Raw genomic sequence first — 17827 nt, 5'->3', positions numbered from 1 at the left:
ACTCCTCACCTCCCTCCGAGCGCCGATCGTCTGGCCGCGCAGGGTGAGAGAGGCGAGCGCATTGTCTGCTGATCGGCCGCGATAGGGCGGGGATGAGGAGAGCGGCGTGTGCGCAGGACCTAACCGCGGACACTCTAAAGTAGGTCACGTACAGGGTGTGACAGACCTTCTCGCTGTCAATGGTGCAGGTGACTGCAGCAGGGGTTTTGCTGGTGACATCATTCGATCGATGGTGCTGCACGAGGGCCAGCACGCTTTCGTTCCAAACAGAATGAAGAAGGTCGGTTATCACAGATCGTGGCTTGTTTCGCTCCTCAGAACGAGTGTGTCACAGAGTCGGCTGCGATTAAATGGAAAGCAGAGTTGCATTTGGGACTTATCGATGAAAAAGTATGGGCTTTGGTTTATGACATGTGATTGTTCGCGGAAAACGATGAACAACGCGACGAGTATAGATCCATTCGAGTCCCGTCGGCTGGCTATTTGGGTCTGAAACAGCGTTATTACTTGTTCCAGGCTGCACATCCTGTCTGGTATCGACACAACCGCTTCATAACTCAGTGCAATCCATGAAAACCAATTTCATATGTGAGTGATTTACACCAATTAATCTCGGAGCCAGAAACTGTCCCGTGATACATCGACGAAAACCCTGGTTGGGGGTACTCTCCCCTTTGTGTTCCAAATCGCGGGAGTGAAGTAATTCCGCCATCTGTGGAGATGATTGCAGCATCAGTTTCTGCACAAGCGGCGCAGCTGCCGGCCTCACTAAGACATTCAAAATGACTGACACTAGTTTGGTGTGATGCAGTGAAGAACCCATTTTGAGTTTGGTTTTCATTGCTTATATCAGTGTGCCAGTGATGCGTGCAAAATGCCAATAGCAACGTTTGCATGATTACCTTAGTGGTACTGCCGCCGGACGGAGGCTGTGCTGGACGGGTTGAGGGCGCCGTCTATTACAGCCGGAGGGCCGCCGCTCAATGCAGGGGACGCCTGCCTTCGCGGCGGTGCAGCGCAAGAAAGCTTTCGGCGCTCAGACGGCGTGTAAATGAAGTGATTATGTTAATGAGCTCGTGGCAGCTTCACGTGAAATATTACTGCTGGTCTGTTGACGCTCCGAAAACAGCGGCCCGATTAAAGCTCGCGAGCTGAACGGTCCGCCGCATTCTTCCGAGGCTCGTTAGCGTAACGACCCTGAAATACAAGCACACTCACCGAAACCGGCCGCCACCATGCGGTGTGGTCCACGTGAACCACAGCATATAGCCATGGTGTGGTCCCTCGTAACGACGTTTTCCATATTCCACACGGTGGTGACGCCCGCCACACGCCGACCTTGGCGTCTGTCGACCTTGCCGCCCCTGCATCACGTGCGCACCGCAGCGGCGGGGACCCGCGCGGGGGTCACGTGCCCCGCTGCAGCCGCGGGGGCGCCGGCGCGTCACTGCCGGGCGGTGACACCGGCTGTCTGTGTACGCCCCTGCCCCCCCCTCACACCCCCCCTCCCCACGCGCTGGGGTCTGCAGCCGCACCGTCACTCCTCACCTCCCTCCGAGCGCCGATCGTCTGGCCGCGCAGGGTGAGAGAGGCGAGCGCATTGTCTGCTGATCGGCCGCGATAGGGCGGGGATGAGGAGAGCGGCGTGTGCGCAGGACCTAACCGCGGACACTCTAAAGCAGGTCACGTGCAGGGTGTGACAGACCTTCTCGCTGTCAATGGTGCAGGTGACTGCAGCAGGGGTTTTGCTGGTGACATCATTCGATCGATGGTGCTGCACGAGGGCCAGCACGCTTTCGTTCCAAACAGAATGAAGAAGGTCGGTTATCACAGATCGTGGCTTGTTTCGCTCCTCAGAACGAGTGTGTCACGGAGTCGGCTGCGATTAAATGGAAAGCAGAGTTGCATTTGGGACTTATCGATGAAAAAGTATGGGCTTTGGTTCATGACATGTGATTGTTCGCGGAAAACGATGAACAACGCGACGAGCATAGATCCATTCGAGTCCCGTCGGCTGGCTATTTGGGTCTGAAACAGCGTTATTACTTGTTCCGGGCTGCACATCCTGTCTGGTATCGACACAACCGCTTCATAACTCAGTCCAATCCATGAAAACCGATTTCATATGTGAGTGATTTACACCAATTAATCTCGGAGCCAGAAACTGTCTCGTGATACATCGACGAAAATCCTGGTTGGGGGTACTCTCCCCTTTGTGTTCCAAATCGCGGGAGTGAAGTAATTCCGCCATCTGTGGAGATGATTGCAGCATCAGTTTCTGCACAAGCGGCGCAGCTGCCGGCCTCACTAAGACATTCAAAATGACTGACACTAGTTTGGTGTGATGCAGTGAAGAACCCATTTTGAGTTTGGTTTTCATTGCTTATATCAGTGTGCCAGTGATGCGTGCAAAATGCCAATAGCAACGTTTGCATGATTACCTTAGTGGTACTGCCGCCGGACGGAGGCTGTGCTGGACGGGTTGAGGGCGCCGTCTATTACAGCCGGAGGGCCGCCGCTCAATGCAGGGGACGCCTGCCTTCGCGGCGGTGCAGCGCAAGAAAGCTTTCGGCGCTCAGACGGCGTGTAAATGAAGTGATTATGTTAATGAGCTCGTGGCAGCTTCACGTGAAATATTACTGCTGGTCTGTTGACGCTCCGAAAACAGCGGCCCGATTAAAGCTCGCGAGCTGAACGGTCCGCCGCATTCTTCCGAGGCTCGTTAGCGTAACGACCCTGAAATACAAGCACACTCACCGAAACCGGCCGCCACCATGCGGTGTGGTCCACGTGAACCACAGCATATAGCCATGGTGTGGTCCCTCGTAACGACGTTTTCCATATTCCACACGGTGGTGACGCCCGCCACACGCCGACCTTGGCGTCTGTCGACCTTGCCGCCCCTGCATCACGTGCGCACCGCAGCGGCGGGGACCCGCGCGGGGGTCACGTGCCCCGCTGCAGCCGCGGGGGCGCCGGCGCGTCACAGCCGGGCGGTGACGCCGGCGGTCTGTGTACGCCCCTGCCCCCCCTCCCCTCACACCCCCCCTCCCCGCGCGCTGGGGTCTGCAGCCGCACCGTCACTCCTCACCTCCCTCCGATCGCCGGTCGTCTGGCCGCGCAGGGCGAGAGAGGCGAGCGCATTGTCTGCTGATCGGCCGCGATCGGGCGGGGATGAGGAGAGCGGCGTGTGCGCAGGACCTAACCGCGGACACTCTAAAGCAGGTCACGTGCAGGGTGTGACAGACCTTCTCGCTGTCAATGGTGCAGGTGACTGCAGCAGGGGTTTTGCTGGTGACATCATTCGATCGATGGTGCTGCACGAGGGCCAGCACGCTTTCGTTCCAAACAGAATGAAGAAGGTCGGTTATCACAGATCGTGGCTTGTTTCGCTCCTCAGAACGAGTGTGTCACAGAGTCGGCTGCGATTAAATGGAAAGCAGAGTTGCATTTGGGACTTATCGATGAAAAAGTATGGGCTTTGGTTTATGACATGTGATTGTTCGCGGAAAACGATGAACAACGCGACGAGTATAGATCCATTCGAGTCCCGTCGGCTGGCTATTTGGGTCTGAAACAGCGTTATTACTTGTTCCAGGCTGCACATCCTGTCTGGTATCGACACAACCGCTTCATAACTCAGTGCAATCCATGAAAACCAATTTCATATGTGAGTGATTTACACCAATTAATCTCGGAGCCAGAAACTGTCCCGTGATACATCGACGAAAACCCTGGTTGGGGGTACTCTCCCCTTTGTGTTCCAAATCGCGGGAGTGAAGTAATTCCGCCATCTGTGGAGATGATTGCAGCATCAGTTTCTGCACAAGCGGCGCAGCTGCCGGCCTCACTAAGACATTCAAAATGACTGACACTAGTTTGGTGTGATGCAGTGAAGAACCCATTTTGAGTTTGGTTTTCATTGCTTATATCAGTGTGCCAGTGATGCGTGCAAAATGCCAATAGCAACGTTTGCATGATTACCTTAGTGGTACATGCTGGAGAGAGAAACCGATCGGCGAATCGCGTGCCGGGAACGAGCGACTGTCACGTCTATAAGTTTGAAGTATGGATTTAAGGGTTTCTCTTACATAGACTGATGAAGGGAAAACGGACGATTGTACCGGCAACAAGTGTTGGTTGAGTGTGCAGGCTATCACACACAATCGTAGCAAAAGTCACGAATCCTCTGTCTCCGGGAGTTTTTTTTTAGAACTTATGTCGAATCTAGGCAGTCAGAGCGCGAAGAGACGCGAATCCAGTTGTGTGGTGTGCGCGAACGTGTCATCTGTAAATCATCAAGCGATGTCAACACTGATTGATCCACAGGCTAGTCCGTGATAGACCGCCAACATCACCTTGCCCCAAACCAGCCCCAAATAGGGAATACTGCGGCTTAGACTGGTCCTAATCGGAGCAGGGAAACTACATAGGTGCTCAGACCTGTTTATTGTTACAAGCACTCACCCAAGGTTTGCAAGCTTCTTGCAATTTCTCCACGACAGAAATCAATTTTGTCAGACTCAATTACCCCGTTGATTAGGACTGTCAGGCCATGGTAAGCCATGGTAAGCGCAATCAGCCAATCTCCAACCTGCACACATATGCAATATACGGACGCTAAGCGTCGGTGCGCCTCCGCCTGCCATGCTCTTGGAAGTAGGATGTTAAAATGTATTGACACCTCCTACTCAGATGGCATTCAAAAGGCGGCGAGGTACATCCGCTCATGTCTGGGTATCATTTGCATGGTGATAATTCTCCCTGCGGTCGTTCGCCTCACGCCGCCAGAGGGCCTGACCGATATCGGTACCATGCCGTCACTTACCCTGCGTCTGACTGTTGAAGGGGCGTGGGTGCATCACCTACTGTGATGAAGGACCGAACTTTCCAGGGTATAAGCAGGGACACCTGCAAGATTTCGTAAGGGAAAGGAGCAGTGGAGTTTTTTCCACTGCCAAAAGCAATGTTAGCGTGTTACCTTCACGTGACATTGACGCCCCGGTGCTCCCTACCCTTGAAGATGCCCCTGCCCCGGAATACAAATCATTCGTGTCATTCTGGTGTTCGCTCGCAGTGCGTTTTCTGGAGTCAGCAAATAGGAGCGATCGGCCAGGCCGGAAGCGAGGACACTGTTGTGAGCATCGCCCTCATGGGCGCGGCGCAGAGTCCCGCCGCCACTGCCGCCGCTCACCGCTCGGCTGAACTACTGTCTCACCATAAGCTCATTATTCAGCAGAAAGTATCGCCTCACCATGTACTTACCACCCAGGCGGATACGTCTTCTCACCATGTCTGCCGCCATCCCGCTGGTCCGGCCGGCCGGGTTATTCTCACCACGCGGGGACGCGGGTGGACGCCGCGGGCTGGCGACGACTGCACCCTCCCTCCGCCCCCTCCCCCTCTCCACCGCAGCCGGCCGGCGAGGGCGCGGCGGGTGGCCACCCACCGTCGGGCGGACGCAGTGAAAGCGCCGGCCGCCGGTCGTGCACGGGCGTGCCGTGGATGCGCCATCTCGGATCCCACACACGCCAGGGCGGATCAGAGGACGCCGCGGACGCCCGCTGAGTCCTCCATGACGCGCGGCACCGGGCTGCAGGAGCGTCGGCAACGGGAAGACGAACTGACGAGCAGTCTGAGCTCAGTCTGACCTCAGTCTGATTTCAGCTCGTCGTCCGAGGCTCGCTGAAGTTCGGCAAGGTGCTTCTTTTTTAATGGTAGCGAAGTGTGGCTATTTGCGTTAAGTTCCTACGACGCCATACCCACGCAACTCAGGTCGGTTAGACTGCGAGGATTGAGTATCTGAGCAAAAACCCTTGGCTTGATGTATTCTTTCACGAAAGCTGCACATATCTTTTAATTACCCTCACTGGTGCACATCGTTCCAAGTCAGCAAACTCGCGTCAACAGGCTTCGCCTGGCGACCGCCTGTCCGTTCCTTATGTCATCTGCGAGTAACCATAGACGATCATGACGCGATGTCATTGAATGGTCCTCTTTCCCACTTCTTTTTCAAAGGACTGTGATCGAGTCTGATGAATTTTCCTTGAGGCGAGGTTATTTTAGATCGTATGGAACGCACTCGCTGTTTTTTGGCTGCCAACAGGTTTCGAACAACGATACTGATTGGTGACTTTTCATTTAGTTCATGGAGCTCAGCTGATAAGCGACAGCATTCGATTCGGCAATAAATATCTTAATTCGCCGATCGTAACCGATATCCGAGACCGACCATCGTCAAGCTGTTCAAACCTGAGCATGTGCAGCATGCCTTCCATTGAGTATGCGTCCAAGCTCGACAGCACATCGAGCCATGATGAGGTGATGGGGTGACTGTGCCAGAGCTCGGGAGGAACACCCCGACCCTCCCGGTCCGATGGGGTGGTTCGAAGAAAGTGTTTAAACTGGTTTCTGTAGGCGCATGGCTCGCCGTACACATTTCTAAAGAAAAGCGTCTCCATCCCCCGATTAACACATCCACGGCCAGGTAATGGAGGCTGACAACGGCCACTTTCTCTTGAATCGAAGACTCGTCTCCTTTTTTACTAGCACCTTCCTCCCAATACGAGCGAGTTATACCCTCTGGTAATGGTATACCAGTGGCCACTTTTTTATTCTTTTACGCCATGTTGATGATTCGTAGCCACTATCACTCCTTGCTGCCTAACTGATAACACATGTGGATAATTACCACATGATTGCCAAAACAATCAATCAACGTTACAACCCAGGTGGTAGCGCTAGTAATGATCGGGGCAAATGGACGGTCGGACATATACGCTGTTCTCACCACACATTGATTATTAACCCGACTGCGCCGTGGTACGGAGCTTCCGTCGAGACCGTGAGGCTACCGCGCTGCCGACCGCTTCGGCAGCGGCCGGCTTCAGGCTGCAGTCGCGGCGCAGACACGGCCGCCGCCGCCGCCGCCTGACCGGATGCGGCCCGGCCGGACCCGCACCGCTCGGCCGGTGTCAGATTGCTCCCGGCGGAGGGCTCGCACGGTAACCGCGTCGCGTTACCACCCCGTGCACGAAAGGCGCGCCGGAGCCGTGTGCGGAACGGAGGGGAGGCCGAGGCTTATCGCCTTCAGTTCTCAAGGCATTTGGGTGGAAGCACTTTTGTACGGGCGTTTTGATCCGTGTGACGTTTGACTTAAGCTGACTGGAACGAACTCCCAAAATACTTCATTAAAAAGTACCGCAGACACAGCGCGTCTTAGCCAGGTCTTGCCTGCAAAAACCGGACATGTTTTCTTGCATTACAGACTCGGCCTTTGTCATCCGGTTTGATGCGATTTTTGCTATGTCCCTCCGCAAAAAGACATGCTAAATACATTTAATCAGCAGCTTGGACGATGGCGGCCCGCGTCCAGCGCCACGCCGTTCATCAGTCAGCGGTAAATGCCCGTCATGCCGGGCCGACAGTTTGGCATGTAAGCGCGTTAGCGTTGGCATGTGAGCATGTAAGCGGTTCGCGCAGCCTGTAAGCTACCGTCGTGTCGTGTATTGTAGACCTCCGTATGCCATCACGACTATCCTTCGCGTTTCAAAGCGCTGCCATGGGCGCGACCACGGCATCGTCCAGGAGGGGCCAAATCAAGACATAGAGGCTCTGTATTCGGAGATCACATCTCGGCTGGACCACCACACACAACGGCGAGCTGCCGCACGCAACGCCGACGGGGAGACTCTCTCTACGCGCCCCGAGCAGCATCTCTTACACTGCTTCCAAGCCCACCCGCAACACGATCGGCGTGCGACTCGCCGGCACCACCGCGTCCCACCCCACCCCACCGCGTCCACGGGCTAGCGCACCGCCGCTGAGCCGTGACCGTTTCCCTACGTTAACACTGTCCTGGGACGTGATCTGTTGCTACACATGGTTCACCGCTACAGGATCCGTTCAGCCAAGGGGTCTCCACGCCGTCGCTGGAGGATACTGTCTTTGGATTCTGGGAACCTTTTCAGACTCAGGATCCAATTTTTATGCCTCAGGGCCCATTCTTGGCTTTCTAGAAACCCTACGGCTACGGGCGTTTGCTTCTCAAACCATACGAGGGTACTTTGGCCCCAGAGGCCTCACCATTTCCAGGGGAGGGGGCCCTGTCCCAAAGCACTCCCCCCCTGACTACTGTGCTGCTGCGGACACATATTTTGCTAGCAAATTATAACATTTTATAGGACACCAGCATTATGTGCACGGATGATGTCCAGCATGCTCGTTATCCACGTGGCACCGAATGACACCATTTTCCGCTTGAGCAGCCAGCTGGGAGTTGAGCCGACAGGATCGGCGAGAACAGAGGGCGGCCGGCGTCGTCAGTGGCCCGTGACGGGTGGCCGCCTACCGACGCGACCACGGTAACAACGCCCGCCGGCCAGCGTTTGGCTCAGACGTCGGCCGGCCTCCACACCGCCGCCGGACCGGTGGACGGTCGGACAGCCCTCACCAGTTCAGACGTCAGCCGGCCTCCACACCGCTGCCGGACCGGTGGACGGTCGGACAGCCCTCACCAGTTCAGACGCCAGCCGACCTCCACACCGCCGCCGGACCGGTGGACGGTCGGACAGCCCTCACCAGTTCAGATGTCAGCCGGCCTCCACACCGCCGCCGGACCGGTGGACGGTCGGACAGCCTTACCAGTTCAGACGCCAGCCGACCTCCACACCGCCGCCGGGCCGGTGGACGGTCGGACAGCCCTCACCAGTTCAGACGTCAGCCGACCTCCACACCGCCGCCGGACCGGTGGACGGTCGGACAGCCCTCACCAGTTCAGACGCCAGCCGGCCTCCACACCGCCGCCGGACCGGTGGACGGTCGGACAGCCCTCACCAGTTCAGACGCCAGCCGGCCTCCACACCGCCGCCGGACCGGTGGACGGTCGGACAGCCCTCACCAGTTCAGACGTCGGCCGGCCTCCACACCGCCGCCGGACCGGTGGACGGTCGGACAGCCCTCACCAGTTCAGACGCCAGCCGACCTCCACACCGCCGCCGGACCGGTGGACGGTCGGACAGTCCTCACCAGTTCAGACGTCAGCCGGCCTCCACACCGCCGCCGGACCGGTGGACGGTCGGACAGCCTTACCAGTTCAGACGTCAGCCGGCCTCCACGCCGCCGCCGGACCGGTGGACGGTCGGACAGCCTTACCAGTTCAGACGCCAGCCGACCTCCACACCGCCGCCGGACCGGTGGACGGTCGGACAGCCCGCACCAGTTCAGACGTCGGCCGGCCTCCACACCGCCGCCGGACCGGTGGACGGTCGGACAGCCCTCACCAGTTCGGGTGGTCAGCCGGCCTCCACACCGCCGCCGGACCGGTGGACGGTCGGACAGCCCTCACCAGTTCAGACGCCAGCCGACCTCCACACCGCCGCCGGACCGGTGGACGGTCGGACAGCCTTACCAGTTCAGACGTCAGCCGGCCTCCACACCGCCGCCGGACCGGTGGACGGTCGGACAGCCCTCACCAGTTCGGGTGGTCAGCCGGCCTCCACACCGCCGCCGGACCGGTGGACGGTCGGACAGCCCTCACCAGTTCGGGTGGTCAGCCGGCCTCCACACCGCCGCCGGACCGGTGGACGGTCGGACAGCCCTCACCAGTTCGGGTGGTCAGCCGGCCTCCACATCCACATCGCCGCCGGACCGGTGGACGGTCGGACAGCCTCACCAGTTCAGCCGATCAGCTGGATGACTGGATGAAGGTCCGATCTAGCAGCTAAGGCTCTCCACGCTCGCTGTCATGTGAAACCGGAAAAATCCGGAAACCAAACGCCAGGAATATCGACATTTGGGCGGTGAGCCTCTGCCTTTGAGTCGGCGTCCGTCTGTGAGCCGGTGGCAGCGCTGATTTCATACTCTGGCGGCACAAAAGCTGGTGGCAGAGCCATGCTATAGACACGGAGGGGCGTCGCGGCGGTGGGCACCAGCAGACGCCATGCTACAGAAACGGAGCGGCGTCGCGGTGGTTGACACCAGCAGACGCAATGTGAGCAGGCTGTCAGATGACACAAGCACACCGAAGCGAAACTCCAGGGAAACGGCTCGATGATGAGAGGCGTCATGAGGCAACAGTTGGGAAAGACGTCGTAATTGAGGCGTAACCAGGATCGGAGGCAGACTGGCCGATCGAGGACAGCGTCGAGACCGGTCACGGTGGAGACAGCCGTGTGATGAGAGCCCAGACGATTTCCACATTGACCCGATCAGATACGAGAGAAACGGAAAAATCGAGCGTGCGAGATGAGCCGACTGGCGACCGACATCCATACGAGGTCCAGCGTTGGGTCGCAATGTTGCATGGGCCATCCGACCTTCTGTAGATGCACTGGTTGAACCCAGCATGTGTGTCGAGCCTTTTCTTGCAATTCGGCCCAGAGGCGTTGCGACTTGGTTCACGCTTATTGTAGCAACTGGTTTCCATATGATTGGATAAGGCACGTCGGTACTGTTGTACGGAACAATCGCGACGAGGTGTTGGATCTGTTCATACACCGGCGTTATTAAAATGCGTTGGAAGTGGTTCAAAAGCAGATGACGTCACGAGAAAAAGTGTAACGCGTAATACGTACCCGAGGTCCTCAAATTGAAATAGAAGACGACATGCTCGTCGCATTGTAACTGTCTTGCCAGGGGGGGGGGGGAGGCTGTTTTGTTTCGTGTGTCGTACGCCCGTACATAGCCCGAGCCGTGCATGTTTGACCGGGTGGGACATGGAAGAAGCGAGCCAATTCCGTCTGCACCCCGCATCTGGCTGCGTCATACTTGTGCTGAACGTGTCATGCTTTTCGACGGAGCTATTCGCCGTCGCACGCACGGCTTGCTTTCTTCCGAAAAAGCGATTTTTAAGGCCGAACGAAAGATGGGAGACCCTCGCCTCTCGTCCGATCCGTCCGGCTTCTGGAGAAGTGTGGCTCAAGATACTTTGGCTGCGTGTTTAAATGACTAGCATGCAACTTTTCTCGTTGTATTTGTAGACCCAGTTGCACCTAATTAAGCCCAATTAATTAGGGCTGGCTTATCGACTGCAGCCTTCTTGTATGGCTGGATGCTCAAGGTGATTTAAGCGGACTTTGGGACCTTAGGCTTGGCTTGCGCTGCGACGAGCAAGCCCGCTTGGATCTCAATCTGGGCACCCCCGGGTATGTTAATTACACGTCATACCTTTCCCCACGACGTCAGCTGTTTTCGAATCGTGATTGACGTGCTGAAAAAGCACCTTTGTGAAGGGACCGTTAGTTGTACCCAAGGCCTAAATGGTCGCTTAAACGAGCCTCAATGTTCATGTATACAAGATAGCGGCAGTTGATAAACCCTCACCATTCGTCCACAAACATGTTGCGTGCTTGGCATTAAACACGCAATCAGAATTCCTAAGGCTTCTCATATCTAAAAGACTGCAGTTGGTGAGCTTACGAGAGATGGAAGAAGAAAGCATATCCTGTATACAGCAGCGATAGCTGTCGAACAATGTGATGCATTCAGCAAAGGTATGACGTAGGTAGCCGCGCGGTGAATAGCCTGGGGGACTTAGTTCATAGGGACGCACGCGCTTGGCGCGAGAAAAACGCCTGTCAGCAGACCAGGAGCCATGCGGATGGAACAATTGTTCAGACTGCCATCATCATCTATTGTGTTGAAATGTGCACAAAGATCCTCCCATTGCATTCCTCGGCCATTAAAAGGAAAACAAGTAAAACTACCAAGACAGTCTAAGCGCCCCTAAGCCCAAATACCATCGAGAGGCAGGTTGCACGGCTCTTTGCGTGTGCTCGCCTGATGTTCAGTTCCAGCCGCTCGCCAGTTGAATGTCATCTGGGATCCGTACCGATCCGCTACAGTTTCACGGAATGAAAAAGACGAGGTGCTAACGTAGCGGATGGAACCATCCTTCGGGCTGTCGCTCTCGCCTGGCGTGTTGGTATCTACACAGCGTTTCGGTCATTTAACTCTCCGGCCGTCACGATAATATGACATACCGAGCGACCGGCTATCTGACCTTCCTTTTGATGACCGGAGGATTGACCAGGCGGTCGTTGTGAAGATCCTAACGCTCTAAGCGAAGACAATAATCCGAATGAATATTCCATGCGCAGAACCCGTCGCTTAGAGTGCATTTCCATTATGTTTTAGTCACACGCCCACGTGCCCGCGAGCGTGTCCCTGGTCTCGATGTGTGGCCGGGAAACGAAGCTCCACGATCCGCTGTAATGACAAATTCACGAGCAATGTCTCCACAAGTTTACGAGGTCAGGTGACAGCAGTTATGTCTGGACGTGGCCTGTATCGATCCCTAATCGAGCGACTCTAAATGGCACCGAGCCGCGGTCTGCGTCGGAGACGACCGTGACCGGCGGGGTCCTAGGGTCACCGGGCCGCCGTTCACCCGGCGCGGCCTGAGGTCAGGGACGGGCCCAATGGGCAGTGGAGCGGGCGGGATTTCGGCTGCCTTGGTGCCGGGTGGAATGAAGGTGACCGGGCAGCTGGCTCGGGGCATGGCTGGCGATGCGCAAGGCTGGGTAGAGACGAAATGGCTCACAGATAAGTGAAGAATCTCACAGCATGCTTCTCTGTGCATTTGCAGGGTACTTCGTAAGTTCTGTACTTGAGACCGCAGATGTAATCCTGCACGCCACCGAAGGAAAGGGGGGGGGGGGGGGTGATGGAATGTCGTCCGACCATCGCTGCGTAAAGTGGCCAGGATCGGCGCGATGGCCTCCGTCAAAATGAGGCACTAAACGTGCTCCATAATGCACGACCAAGAATGCAGCACCCTATCTTCCCAAGAAAATGTCTGCAGCTGGAGCCTCACCGTGCATGGATTATGGGAATTCCATTGGTGCTAGCAGTGGAGTGGTGCATTCGTATTCAAACGCGCATTGGAGTGACCCTCAATTATGCAAAATTTTCAGAGGATATCTCTCATGATATCGCAATGACAACACGGACGCTAACACTCGTTTTGGAGGATGTTTAAGCGCTTGACTTCCACGGGCCAAAACAGGTCACACAACGAGAAATCTTACGTGCAAGATGGAAAGAAAATCGAGCTTTCATGGAAATTCAAACACCACCTCATTGAGAGCAGATTAAAAAAATGTATTTCTGGCGTGTAGCTTTCTAATATCGGTTGGAGGGGAGGAAAGTGGGCTGGACTTGGTGACAAATGACTACAACTACTCCCTCTTAACGCGATGTCCACTTTCTCCATGCAATTGCCCCAATCCCTTTGAAAGTTTAGGAGCACTGATGGCCAGGTCGGGCGGCGAGGGCTGGTGTTTCTTCCGATGAATACGAAACAGCACATTTGGTGCACCACCGCTAAAATGATCCCTCACATGCAATTCTTGAAGTCAGGACACAGGTTGGAAACGACGGAAAAGCTGTGTGGTTTCCAAATTGGTGTGCATACATGCTTACATTGAAAGGCTACAAAGAGGCCGAGGCACGTAGGTACATGGTATGCACTACTGCGTACACATTCGCGTCTCAGCAAAAATACGAATCGGGTTGCCCTTCGCCTGGCTTGAATTGTGTACGCGGCATGACGTATGAACAGAGCTAGGGCCCAGACCGTTTCTGGGACACGTTCGTCCGTCCGAGGTCAGTATGGGTGACAGGTCACATCGGTCTCGCGCCGCGGTGGCGGGCGGACGAGCAACGCGGTCAGCGCACCTCTGGAGGTAAAAAAAAAAACGCGCGAAGGAGGATTTGGCGCGGAACTCGTGCTGCACGGGACCAGAACGCCATCTACAACATTCTTAATGCGGGAAATCGCGTCAATGGGGCACCAGTGTTCACTGGGGATTTGGGCCGCTGGCGCGCCACGCTGTTAGACCTAGCCGTTCTGATGCGGCGCGTGTCGGCACACAAGCGTAGAACTTCTGCTGGGACGCATGAACAACTGGGAACCTGGGTAGTTTGCCTATCGCGTGGCATAGTCGTGTCAAGTGGATAAACTGTGCTGGAGGAGAAAGAGAATAGGCCTGTCTTGCAACCAGGACGTTGACTTATTTCCAACATGCTTCATTTATTTTGAACAGACAGCCCCCCCCCCCCCCCCGGTGGCAGTTCCGCCAGATATGCCCAGCGCACTTGTGACCGTACGGACGAGCCACTGTCAGGCGCGGGTCGGCGGGGGGGGGGGGGGACGTGGCGGCGGGAGCGTCCCTGGCCTCGATCAACGGCGTACCGACACTTGGAGTATGCCGGAGCCGGCTTATCTCGATGCTGTTATTTTCTATGACGATCGACCGATCCATGCGACGCACACCAACATCCGCCAAAAACAACTATGAATGGTCTGAACTCCAAACGACGCTGGTGCTCCGATGCGCCTCGCGCAGTCCCAGACTGTTACTCATTGAGTCCGTGGAACCACCCACTTCCCACGACGAAAACAATGGCAAGCAAAACGGGTCTATTCTCATGTCACAGGCATCATTATCATTCCATCACACCAGTCGCGCAGTCGACAAAAATATGGAATGCGACTTTCACACACGCTTCAGATACGTCAGCAATGTGCGGTACAAAACAAACATTCGTCTTCGTCAGGTGACCACAGTGCAGCGACCGCAAGTTTACTCCGACACCAATGACGTCATCATCGTGGGACCACGCGTTCATCCGCGGCGGAAACGGGGATGGTTCACTGCGGAGACCGTCACAACGCGAGATTGAGCATCGCTTCCTGGACAGCCGAACAGCGACCACTCGCACCCCACGGGGAAGAGTCTGATGGTCCCCGGCGATCCCTGCCAGACGCTGGCAGCTCCAGACTCCGCCGCCACAGACAGCAGGCCCAAACGGTCTGTGGGAATTATGTGTACTTCTTTCCTGGCGTCCTCACGCCGCCAGCAGCAGCAACAGCAGTATCAGCAGCATCACGACAGCCTCATCAGCTCAGAACTCCACTGTTCACAACACAACTTGAACGGTCTCAGAGCTCCCATCCAGACCGCTCCACCGCGCCACAGCCGGCCGCTGTCACATCTCGCCCACTCGCGACCAGCCTCCCGCCACACCAGTGCCGACCTCCGTCGCCTGCCTCAGGCGGCCACCGGCGCTGGCTCCAGCCTCTCGGCGCGCTGGCGGCGCTGCTCGTCCAGCCGGCGCGCCTCCTGCCACACCTCCTCGGTCAGCTCGGTCTGGCCGCGCGACAGGCTCAGCAGGCGCGCCAGCACCAGCAGCTGGTGCAGGTCCTCGGCCTTCACCTGGCCGCCGGCCTGCTGCCGCCAGCTGACGAACTCCTGCTGCACGGTCGCCTGCAGCCGCTCCGGCACCGCGTACGGCAGGCAGCGCGCCACCGTCAGGTACCTGCCGGCAGCGGCGGACCGTCAGCGATGCCATCGTATCATGCTCGCATACGCACACGCACACGCACGCGCGCGCGCACACACACACACACACACACACACACGACGGATGGTCAGACTGCAGACAGGACGGGACTCCATCGCAGCTTATGCCGAGTAAGGCAGGTGACGTGCGGAGGAGCTCTCCAAGGTCAAATGCACCGTGGCGTGCTCAGAAATGGCAAGGCACGGGTTGCTGGGGAGACCGCATGCCACCGCTCGGCACCAGCTCAGAGTATGGTACCATACTCGCGGACTCGTTGTGGCCGTGATGGCACCAAGCACTAGCCACGAGCGGGGTACCCAACTGCTGACCTGATGAAGAGCTGACGTCAGTGCCGGCTCCAGTGCGCGGTGCCGTACCTGCGGATCTGCTGCAGCAGCGGCGGCGTCAGGTACTGGTCCAGCGCGCGGTGCTGCTCCTCCAGCCGGTCGGCCGGCTCGGTCGGCTCCAGCGGCACCCGGCAGTCGCTGGGCAGCAGCGAGCGGCCCTCGGACAGCACCAGCACCGGCACGTCGGCGACGTAGGCCAGCTTGTGGAAGCCGAAGTCGTATTCGACCTTCTGCCAGGTGATGAGGTGACCGAGCGCTGCCAGGTTCTGGACGCCCCGCTCGTCCAGCTGACCTGTGGACAGACGTACAACAGGTCAGCCACGGCCGCACACAAGTTAGCGAGGTCACACCGCCACGGGAAAATAACTAAAATACGATGTCTGTGGCGGCGTGCATCAGCCACGGTGAGTGAAATTAAGAGTGGATACGTAAAAGGAAACGAGAGAGTATAATACAAGACATCGATGGCCACATGCCTGGCCCAAAACCAATCACGAGGACTTCACAGCATCTGTTGCAGAACTGCAACGGTAACCGAAGGCCTGATATACATTATGGAGAACTTTTACCTTCAAGCAAGCAAACTTTTCAAGCAATGCAGATTAACCGCTCCACAAGCTGCATGAAATCGTCCAATGTGGTCTAATTTAAGCTATCCTCAGCACAGCAAAGGTGGGGAGGGCACCTGTCGCCCGCTCCGCCCGCCCACCTGGCGACAGAGCCGTCTCGTCCAGCACCAGGTGCGTGTTCTGGGTCAGCTGCAGCCGGCCCGTGTCCAGCACGTTCCGCTTGTAGTCCTTCTTCGGCACGAGCGTCATGCCGTTCATGTTGCCGAGCGAGAGCGGCACAAACAGCGCCTTCTCCGTCAGCCGCTCCAGCAGCGCGAACAGCCGCTCGGGCAGCGCGCCGGTTGCCGGCACGCGCGCCAGGTTCAGCGCGAACTTGCCCAGGGCCATCACATCGCGGCGCACGTACACGGACGAGAGCAGGTGGCAGAGCAGCAGCTCGGCGGCCAGCGCGTCGCCCAGCAGCGCCGTGCGCAGGACGGTGACCAGCTCACGGCGCGTGGCGGCCAGCTCCGCGGGACTGGACGCCGTCGCCGCCACCGCCGCCTCCAGCAGCGGGTTGCTGTGCTCGAGCTTGCGCCAGGCGACGGCGTGCAGGCGCGGCGCCAGCGAGGGCGGCGGGTTGTGGGCCGCCAGCTCGGCGGCGTCCATCGCGTCCTCGGCGTCGCCGGCCGCCGCCAGCGTCGGGTCCAGCGTCAGCACGCCCACGAACTCGACCATGTCGTTCAGCGAGAGCCGGTGCTCGTCTCCGTAGATCTTGACGAGACAGACCATGGCGTCCGCGTCCGGGGGTGGCACGCCGTGGGTCGGCGGTGCCGCCGCGGTCCCCTGCGCGGCCGTGGCGTCCGAGCCGCGCCCCGCCGCCGCCGCAGGCTCCTCCTTGAACTTCTTGTCGACGTCCTCGCTCTCCGCCTCCATCTCGCAGTCCTCTTCCTCCTCCTCGAGCCCCCGCTTAGAGGCGGCCGACGCCCGTGCGGGCAGCGGCTCGCCATCCCCCGCCGCAGCGGCGGCGGCGGCGGCGCGGTCCGCCTCGCGCACCCACGGCGTGCGGCACGGCACGGTTAGGCAGCGCAGCGTCTGCCGGTCGCCGCTGACTGAGAGCGCTGGGTCGAGCTGCTCGTCCGCACCGCAGTCCACCACGTCCCGGTAGCGGCCGCAGCCGGCGCGCACGGCGCCGCTCGGGCCGCGCACACCGTACGCGCGCAGGTAGAACTCGGGGTCGTGCATGTCCTGTACCATGCCGCGGAAGCGCGCCAGCCGGCCAGCGCGCCACGTGTGCGACGGCGCGCCATTCAGCAGCGGCAGGTGGCGCCAGGCGGCCGGCGCACCGACAGCCGCGACCAGGGCGGCGGCGGCCTGCTGCTCGGCGGCGGCGGTGGACAGGCCGGCCGCCACGCCGGCGGCGAACTGGCGCGCCATCTCGTCCAGCGGCGCCGACGTCCAGGCAGTGATGGTCGATGGCTCAGACATCTCGGCAGGCATGGCTGGGACCAATGCTGGTGACAAAATATGACATTCAATTGTAATACCTTAATGCTGGTGAAAACATACCAATATTGGTCCCAGGTG

At 58.0% G+C, this 17827-nt stretch overlaps 1 protein-coding gene across 1 annotated transcript; it reads right to left on the bottom strand.

Annotated features, from left to right (window-relative positions):
• Positions 1 to 14425: 14425 nt before the first annotated feature.
• LOC119089967 (mini-chromosome maintenance complex-binding protein) lies at positions 14426 to 17497 on the bottom strand. The gene is made up of 4 exons (XM_037212768.1): positions 17354 to 17497; positions 16402 to 17209; positions 15723 to 15984; positions 14426 to 15321 (listed from the first exon to the last, which is right to left on the bottom strand). The coding sequence occupies exons 1-4, from the start codon at positions 17495 to 17497 to the stop codon at positions 15054 to 15056; spliced, it is 1482 nt and encodes a 493-aa protein (XP_037068663.1). The 3' UTR covers positions 14426 to 15053.
• Between the last annotated feature and the right edge of the window lie 330 nt (positions 17498 to 17827).

This window comes from Pollicipes pollicipes, unplaced genomic scaffold (assembly GCF_011947565.3).
Source record: "Pollicipes pollicipes isolate AB1234 unplaced genomic scaffold, Ppol_2.1 Scaffold_3087;HRSCAF=3621_pilon_pilon_pilon, whole genome shotgun sequence".
NCBI classification, from domain to species: Eukaryota; Metazoa; Arthropoda; class Thecostraca; order Pollicipedomorpha; family Pollicipedidae; genus Pollicipes; species Pollicipes pollicipes.
This window is presented reverse-complemented; position numbering and strand designations above follow the sequence as displayed.

Excerpts from the sequence above, each read along its gene's own strand:
- LOC119089967 (XM_037212768.1), bottom strand. The coding sequence starts at position 17,497 with ATGGTACAGGACATGCACGACCCCGAGTTCTACCTGCGCGCGTACGGT. Across the intron at positions 17,210-17,353 it reads AGCTCGACCCAGCGCTCTCA|CGGGGGCTCGAGGAGGAGGA; the intron begins GTCAGCGGCGAC and ends GCCGCCTCTAAG. Across the intron at positions 15,322-15,722 it reads CTGCTGCAGCAGATCCGCAG|GTACCTGACGGTGGCGCGCT; the intron begins GTACGGCACCGC and ends CGCTGCCGGCAG.